Source organism: Physeter macrocephalus, chromosome 15, assembly GCF_002837175.3.
Source record: "Physeter macrocephalus isolate SW-GA chromosome 15, ASM283717v5, whole genome shotgun sequence".
Classification (NCBI taxonomy): domain Eukaryota; kingdom Metazoa; phylum Chordata; class Mammalia; order Artiodactyla; family Physeteridae; genus Physeter; species Physeter macrocephalus.
The window spans coordinates 26489070-26498359 of NC_041228.1; the positions used below are offsets into that span (position 1 = coordinate 26489070).

The window sequence follows — 9290 nt, forward strand, 5'->3', positions numbered from 1 at the left end:
ACCATTTTCTTAATTGTTTTGGGTTTGTTTTTGTGGGTCCTTTTCTTCTTTTGTGTTTCCCACTTAGAGAAGTTCCTTTAGCATTTGTTGTAGAGCTGGTTTGTTGGTGCTGAATTCTCTTAGCTTTTGCTTGCCTGTAAAGCTTTTGATTTCTCCATCGAATCTGAATGAGATCCTTGCCAGGTAGAGTAATCTTGGTTGTAGGTTCTTCCCTTTCATCACTTGAAGTATATCATGCCACTCACTTCTGGCTTGTAGAGTTTCTGCTGAGAAATCAGCTCTTAACATTATGGGAGTTCCCTTGTATGTTATTTGTCATTTTCCCCTAGCTGCTTTCAATAATTTTTCTTTGTTTTAATTTTTGCCAATTTGATTACTATGCGTCTTGGCGTGTTTCTCCTTGGTTTTATCCTGTATGGGACTCTCTGTGCTTCCTGGACTTGGGTGACTATTTCCTTTCCCATGTTAGGGAAGTTTTTGAGTATAATCTCTTTAAATATTTTCTCAGTTCCTTTCTCTCTCTCTTCTCCTTCTGGGACCCCTATAATGTGAATGTTGTTGCATTTAATGTTGTCCCAGAGGTCTCTTAGGCTGTCTTCATTTCTTTTCATTCTTTTTTCTTTATTCTGTTCTGCAGCAGTGAATTCCACCATTCTGTCTTCCAGGTCACTTATCCGTTCTTCAGCCTCAGTTATTCTGCTATTGATTCCTTCTAGTGTAGTTTTCATTTCAGTTATTGTATTGTTCATCTCTGTTTGTTTGTTCTTTAATTCTTCTAGTTCTTTGTTAAACTTTTCTTGCATCTTCTCGATCTTTGCCTCCATTGTTTTTCCGACGTCCTGGATCATCTTCACTATCATTATTCTGAATTCTTTTTTCTGGAAGGTTGCCTATCTCCACTTCATTTAGTCATTTTTCTGGGGGTTTATCTTGTTCCTTCATCTGGTACATAGCCCTCTGCCTTTTCATCTTGTCTGTCTTTCTGTGAATGTGGTTTTTGTTCCACAGGCTGCAGGATTGTAGTTCTTGCTTCTGTTGTCTCCCTTCTGGTAGATGAGGCTATCTAAGAGGCTTGTGTAAGTTTTTTGATGGAGGAAGTGGTGGTGGGTAGAGCTGATTGTTGCTCTGGTGGGCAGAGCTCAGTAAAACTTTAATCCACTTGACTGTTGATGGGTGTGGCTTGGTTCCCTCCCTGTTGGTTGTTTGGCCTGAGGCAACCCAAAACTGGAGTCTACATGGGCTCTTTGGTGGGGCTAATGACAGACTCTTGGAGGGCTCACACCAAGGAGTACTTCCCAGAACTTCTGCTGTCAGTGTCCTTGTCCTCACGGTGAGCCACAGCCTCCCCCCGCCTCTGCAGGAGACCCTCCAACACTAGCAGGTAGGTCTGGTTCAGTCTCCTATGGGGTCACTGCTTCTTCCCCTGGGTCCCAATGCGCACACAATTTGTGGGTGCCCTCCAAGAGTAGAGTCTCTTTTTCCCACAGTCCTGTTGAAGTCCTGCAATCAAATCCTGCTAGCCTTCAAAGTCTGATTCTCTAGGAATTCCTCCTCCCTTTGCTGGACCCCCAGGTTGGGAAGCCTGATGTGGGGCTCAGAACCCTCACTCCAGTGGGTGGACTTCTGGGGTATAAGTGTTCTCCAGTCTGTGAGTCACCCACCCAGCAGTTATTGGATTTGATTTTACTGTGATTGCGCACCTCCTACCGTCTCATTGTGGCTTCTCCTTTGTCTTTGGATGTGGGGTATCTTTTTTGGTGAGTTCCAGTGTCTTCCTGTCGATGATTGTCCCTTTGAACTTTTTAAAACACATCACTGTCCAAACCCCTCCCCAGACCCTAGCTTTTAAGTATGTTTTGATTGATTAATTATTGATTAGTAATTATTGACTGCTTGATTACATTAGTTATCCATTGTTGTATAACAACCCCACACTTAGTGGCTTGAGCAACAATAAATATTTTTTTTATCTCATAGTTTCTGTGGATTAGGAATCCAGGGGTGGCTAAATTGGGTGGTTCTGGCTCAGGGTTTCTCATGAGTTTCCAGGCAAGTCATGAGCTGAGGCTGTGGTTATCTGAAGGCTCTGCTGGGAGTGGAAGATTCATTTCAAAGGTGGTCACTTACTTGCCTGGCAGATTAATGCTGGTTGGTTGTACAAAGCCTCAGTTCCTTGTCATGGACTTCTTCATAGGGCTGCTTGAGTTTCCTTATGATGTAATAACCACTGACTTTCCCAGAACAAATGATCACTGAGAAAAAGAGTGGAGCACATGCAGGGGTAAAGCCACAATGCCTGTTTATGACAGTCTTATAAGGGAAACACTGTCTTCTCCACATTATTTTATTCATTGGAAGCTAGTCACTAAATCCAGCTGACATACAAGGGAAGAGGAATTAAGCTCCACCTTTTGAAGGAGTGTCAAAGAATTTGCAGATATAGTTTTAAACCACCACTTCTATCTTTTCATCTTTCTTTTTTTTTTTTTTTTTTTTTTTTTTTTTTTTTTTTTTTTTGCTTAACTTCACAGGTACTTCTTAGACCCCTCTCCCAGAGGGTCCCATGTTTATATATGTTTTAAATTAATTGATCAAAAACTATTCCTACCAATGCCAGATGCTGTGCTGGGTGCTGGTAATATAGTAGAAAGTTAACAAAACAGGCAGGGTCCTTGCCTCAGAAGAATGCATTCTAATGGGGGAGGCACAATGTTAAATAAATGATCATACACATAAATATTAAAAATTTTGATAACTCTTATGCATTTACATGATGTTATGAGAGCATAATAATACCACAGATATTTCTCTAAAAGAGCATAGCATCATAATGTTTAGTTTTTTATATTTCTGAATTTAAAACTTTATGTTTGTTCCATATTGGTAAAGTGGTTCAAACCCCCTCAGTGAATTAGTACATTTGCCACCTAACTGTAATAATGTTATTATAACACTAATATAGCTTATTATAAAGTTATACACTTGTCACAGCTTAAAGAGTTTGGAACAGGTAAATATGATAGAAGGAGAATGTTTCCAATGCTGTTTCCAGATATTTCCCCACCAACTAGACAAAATAAAGGGGCATTACCTAGGAGAGAATGGTAATCTACTGCACTTTGTTCTCTACACCAAAATATCTTATTACCCATTACACAAATTAGATTTTTCTTTTAAATTGCACATTCTTTTTGGAATTTATCATTTGTACTGTTGTGATAGCTCTTTTTATACTAAGGATATTAACTCTTTTCTGTCATCTTTTACAATTTTCACTTTGTTATCGGCTTTATAATTTAGTTTGGATGTTTTTGATGGGCAGATGTATTTAGTTTTTAATGTAGCAAATCTGTTAATTAAAACTTTTACTTAGAAGACCATCTCTACTAAAGGATCAGATACTCTTTTTTTTATGGTCTTAGTCATTTCACCTTTGTATCTAAATGTTTTATACACTAAAAGTCAAACACCTCAGTGGAAAAATGGATAAATTTACGAATAAGAACTAGACATAACCTGATAACATGAAGAAAAGTTTGATCTTATTAGTTCTCAAAGAAATTCAAAGTAAATTAACAAGACAGTTTTTTTTTTGTTTGTTTGTTTTTTTTTTTTTTTTTTTTTTGCGGTATGCGGGCCTCTCACTGTTGTGGCCTCTCCCGTTGCAGAGCACAGGTTCCGGACACGCAGGCTCAGCGGCCACGGCTCACAGGCCCAGCCGCTCCACGGCATATGGGATATTCCCAGGCCGGGGCAGAAACCCGTGTCCCCTGCATTGGCAGGTGGACTCTCAACCACTGCGCCACCAGGGAATCCCAAGACACCATTTTAAATCTTAACGTATTAGCAAAGATAGAAAAGAAGGCAATTACCTACTCGTATTGGCAAAAATACAAGGAAACAAGACTTCTACCTACTGCTGTCAGGAGAATAAGTTGGTATGACTTTTCAAGAGAGTCATTCAGTGACTTTGAAAATCCTTTTCTTTGATTTAGCTAGTTTACTTTTAGAAATTTACATTAAACATACAATCAGAAATATATTTTTTAAATTTTTTAACAGAGGATTGTATCTCATTTTTGGTTAAGAGCAGAAAATTCAACACATTTTATTTCGGTTTTAGGTCTGAGTACTCAAAAGAGAATAAATATAATAAATCTGTTCATAGCTTGGTGCCAGTTATTTTATGCATGTAATTATTTCCCCACCAACTAAATGTTCCAGAATGAGCATTTTTGTTGTTTGTGGAAGGAAAAAGTGAACTTTTAGAGGTCTGGCCTGGGGAATAGTAGAAGGTAGTGTGGCCAGCCCAATGGTATCCAGTAAGTAAGACAGGCAAAAGGAATCACAATATAGAAGAAGTACTCCAATAAAGAGTAAATTTTGCCTGACTTGTTATTTTTGCCTGGGACCCAAACAGTAACTGCCACTGAAAAATCTAGAAAATTACTTGTGCTTAAATGGAGATAACTATGCTTGTTTGGAAACTTTGGTTCTTCCAGTTCATCTCCCCAGCACAGAGTAGTCCAGTCAAGCATCTCTAATCCAGCCTGGGATCAGTCTGTCTCTTCTCTTTGCTCCACCCCCCACTCCTTCTTCTTACTGAAAAGAGAGATAACAGAGAGAACAAATGTTCTATTCTTGTCTATTCCAAACTAAAGTAGGGGAAACAAGAAAAGTTAATATAAAAGGAGTATCCTTTAAAACATAAAATAGGAAGAAAGCTGGACTTGCCAGGACTGTTGAGTATGGAAGGTCATGCGTCTCAGGAAGTCCCTCAGTTCCAGGCAAACCGGGGGCAATCATTTGAGCCTATATAGGATGTGGTAAGAAAGTGGAGAAGATGCAGGGCAATGACAAGGTCTGAAAAAGATACTCTTCTTGGGCTTCCCTGGTTGTGCAGTGGTTAAGAATCCGCTTCCCAATGCAGGGGACATGGGTTCGAGCCCTGGTCCGGGAAGATCTCACATGCCACAGAGCAGCTAAGCCCGTGCACCACAACTGCTGAGCCTGTGCTCTAGAGCCCGCGAGCCACAACTACTGAAGCCCACTCACCTAGAGCCCATGCTTTGCAACAGGAGAAGCCACCACAATGAGAAGCCCACGCATCGCAACAAAGAATGGTCCCCGCTCACTGCAACTAAGAAAGCCGCGCTCACAGCAGTGAAGACCCAACGCAGCCAAAAATTAAATAAATAATTAAATAAATAATAAATTCTTTTTTAAAAAAATACTGTCTTGACCGCTGAGTGGAAAAAGGATGGCTCTTGACCATTGTAATTTTGCTTTGTTTTGTTTTATTGTAGCCTGAATTAGGTGACTTGGATACCTGGCAGGAAAATACCAATGCATGGGAAGAAGAAGAAGATGCGGCCTGGCAAGCCGAAGAAGTTCTGAGGTATTTGAGTAATATTTACACTACAGCCTGAGTAGAAGAACTGGTTTTGTGCATGTCGCATTTAAGGTCAAGAAAGCTTATTCTGCCAAATGTATTTTTCGTCATTCTCATTTGAACCTTGATAATATGGGATAGTTTTTTTGTATTTCAGACTACATATGCTATTTTATATGATTAAAACCTCACAGAAAGCAACAAATTAAAGCAATATAGATACAAAAGAATAATTTATTAATGGAGAATGAGGTCTTTTACATATATACACCATATTGAACTATATGCTCTATACTTCATTCCCTATAAAATATATTTACCTCTTGAAATGTCCTACTGTGAAATGTGAGTCACAACAATGTATTTTCTCTAGGTCAGAAGTTATACCTTTAGTTTTGTTTCCCCGTGGTCTAGCATAGTGCCAGCACTGCTCATTTGAATCTAGCAGTGAATAGCACTGCTGTTTGAAAATAACTTGTATTGTACTCTACATTTGTATGTGTATTTCAGTTTATGTACTTGAGAGCCCTGAGGTAGATAACATAAGTCATATACTTACTACCTACTCTACAGAAAATATTATTCTGGAGGTTTTCAAGTTTGTTTTTGTTGGTTATGTTCTTATTTCTTTGGTTTTGTGAGCAGTAAACTTAATTCTTGCTACTACCACATTAGGTCAAAGAGTAAAAAGAAAATTTACCTTGAGAGAGTCTGTGACTGTCATCACTGATGAAAACTCAGATATGTGAATGTATCTAAATTTCTTTTGCATTTTTCAAAATGATAAAGTAAAATATAGCAATGTGTTTTTTTCAAATATGGTTTTTATAATTGGGATAGAAAATGAATTACTCTTTATTTGACTATCTTAATGAAACAACTGATTTCATTTTTGTATTGTCCTTTCCTGTCATTACCAATAAATTATAATTACCTTGAAGAACCAGCAGAGGGTGTAGTTAAATAACTGGGAGTTAAGGCTGACCTTTTTTTGATCTTGTCCTTACTGTTTTCAGCATTTTTTTTAAACAGGAAGGGGTCACATTACAAAAGTCAGTAAAATTGTGAGAGTTTTAAATATTTAGTTCCTGCTTGATAATTATTCAGTATAAAGGAAATAGTTTTAAAATTGTAAACATTTATGTTGCATGGATTGTCAAAAAAGGTGTCACTTATTTTTTTATTTTTTATTTTTTACTCTGTTTCTTTTGGATAAATCATAGATACAGAAGTCTGGGTACTTTAGAACATTTTGGGGATTCTAGTGATGATTGGTGTCATCAACCACAAGGATAAAGGAAGGAGCTATTCATTTTGAATCCAGTAATCTTAATGACAACACTAGAGTATATGAGTTCACAAGTAGCTGAACATTCACTGTACAAAAACCTTTTCTTTTTCACCCTATCTTCTTGCACCCTGAACAAAACAAGACCAAAAAACTCACACTTAGTGCTTTTGATACGACAGCTTGGGAGAGGGAGCCTATTAGTCAGTAATAGACATGTTTCTTGCTTCAAGTTGCATAGGTAGAGCCAAAAACACCTGGAGGCTTCCATATGTTGTTACCGCCCCCAGGATAACACTGAGAATTTTACAAGTGTATCCATAATCCACAGCCTCTAACCTAGCCTGTTCCCCATTGCCACTTTAAATGCTACCAGTACTATGGTCAGTATCATTAAGGAAAAAGACTCTGGTACCTTAGTGATTCCAGACATGTATCTGGACAGGAGAAATATATTTTGTCTGCATTAATGTCTAAGTTGCCTCTTGTACCAGAAATATTAATTGTTGATGTTTATATATCAGCTAGTAACTAGGTCAAAGCTCGATTATCTTGTTTGTAACCTAGCCAGCCCTTTTTAATTCTTTTTCTCTTTCTTTTTTTGCCACAGACATTTTGATGTTTTCAGTGCAGATATCAGTTTTGCTTGAAAGTGAGCAGAGCTAGTGAAAAGTAGATTTTTTTAAACTATTCTTTTGAAATTTTAGTTAATTGATGGTGACAGTCAAAATGTTGCTTAAAATAAGTCTCTCTACTTTCTTGAATTTTCATCATCCATACCTCTGCTTACTCCCATTTGTAAGTATGATTGAGAAGTATATATACATTTCACTCACTATGGCCAGCTTTGAGCTGTCCCATATACGGGTAATCCACACTAGATTTTTCTATATATAATCCAGTGTTGCCTATCTGCTGCCCAGCTGTGCCCTACAGCTTCCTTCCTCAGCCTTGTATGCTCTTGACTTACTTTCTCATATCCTAAACCTTCAGACCCAGGACCAACTTCTGTTCTTCTTTCTCCTATTTCATCACTACACTCCTACCCCCACTTCCCATACAAATCAGTAAGATAGAGCACTTAGATGTGGAATCTAAAATATGACACAAATGAACATGTCTATGAAACAGAAACAGACTCACAGACATAGAGAACAGACTTGTGGTTGCCGGGCAGGGGTGGGGGTGGATTGGGACTTGGAGGTTAGCAGATGCAAACTACTATATATAGAACGGATAAATGACAAGGTCCGACTGTATAGTACATAGACTATATTCAATACCCTGTGATAAACCATAATTGAAAAGAATATTTTAAAAAATGTATATATATGCATAACTGAATCACTTTACCATACAGTGGAAATTAACAGAACATTGTAAATCAACTACTTCAATTTTTAAAAATCAATAAATATAGAGGGGTTTAGTGATTCTAGATCAATGGAGTTAGGGAGGGACTGGGGGGAAGGTATTTCATAATGTGTAATTAGTAAATACCCACCATTCTGCCCCTTCATTAGTAGAGCTAGTCAAATCTTTAAATAGATTTCTAGCTTCTAGATGGAAGTCATGTCTTAAGTTTCCATTTTCTCTTTGCTTTGTGCTCTGTACATCTGTGTTCTTGACATCCTTTAGGTGACTGTTTTTAACTATTATAATAACAGAATATTTAATCCTAAATATCAGGCTTTTCTGAATGGTACCAAAAAGAAGGTGTGGTCCAATGGAAGTAGTGTTTTAGTGAAAATAATCTGAAGAAGAGGGATCAGGAGATGTGGGTTCTTAACCTTAATCTTATGATTTTGGACATTTCACTTAACCTGAATGCCCCATTTTACTTATTTTTAAAACAGAGATAATACCTTTTTTATTTTGCAAGTCATGTTCTAAAGATTAAAAAAAATACTGTTTTTGAAAATCTTTGCAATTTCAAAGCAGTGAGAAGAATGAAGACTTTTTAAACTTAAATTTGACGATAGTAAAAGGGCAGTGCTGTTTCTTTCTGGAATTTATTCGCCATTTTACCTGTGTAGTGTTTTCTAAAAGTAAAAATACGAATATGTTTCTTTTCAGGCAGCAGAAGATAGCAGACAGAGAAAAGAGAGCAGCAGAACAACAAAGGAAGAAAATGGAAAAGGAAGCACAGCGGCTAATGAAGAAGGAACAAAACAAAATTGGTGTGAAACTTTCATAACAAAATGTCCTTCAGGTGCATAGTGCCATTGGGAGAAATATGAGCTCCACAACCCAAGCAACATTTGTATGGAGCTAAGAGTATTTTCAGAGTACAAATACACTGCTTGATTTTGATGCATTCATCAGGCCATACAGGACACCAGGATTCTGTCAAAGTCCCTTGAACTCTTGGTGATTGAGACTCAAAGAACAAAAAAGACTTGTGAGGCAATATTTTCTTCAACATGTTCCAACTGTAAGACAATTGTTTGCTGTAGAGAAATTATTACAAATGGAATATATCAGTACCTCTTCAAGCTAGTGTTTCTAGCTAATTAAATGGGTGTAAATTTTATGGTGGGAAAGAACTCTGCTGTCTGTAATGCTTTCCTTCAGTGTGCATAATGGTAAAATAAATAATTTTAAATATTC

The 9290-nt window shown here is 37.5% G+C and overlaps 1 protein-coding gene across 4 annotated transcripts in view; it reads left to right on the plus strand.

Moving 5' to 3' along the window:
- The window catches only part of EBAG9 (estrogen receptor binding site associated antigen 9), a 34193-nt gene extending 24903 nt beyond the window's left edge, over window positions 1-9290 (plus strand). For all 4 annotated transcript variants that reach the window (XM_028500648.2, XM_055091275.1, XM_024129449.2 and 1 more), the window contains 2 exons: window positions 5307-5398; window positions 8757-9290. In XM_028500648.2, coding sequence (XP_028356449.1) covers window positions 5307-5398; window positions 8757-8877 — 213 coding nt within the window. In that variant the 3' untranslated portion in view covers window positions 8878-9290. The remainder of the gene's footprint in view (window positions 1-5306; window positions 5399-8756) is intronic.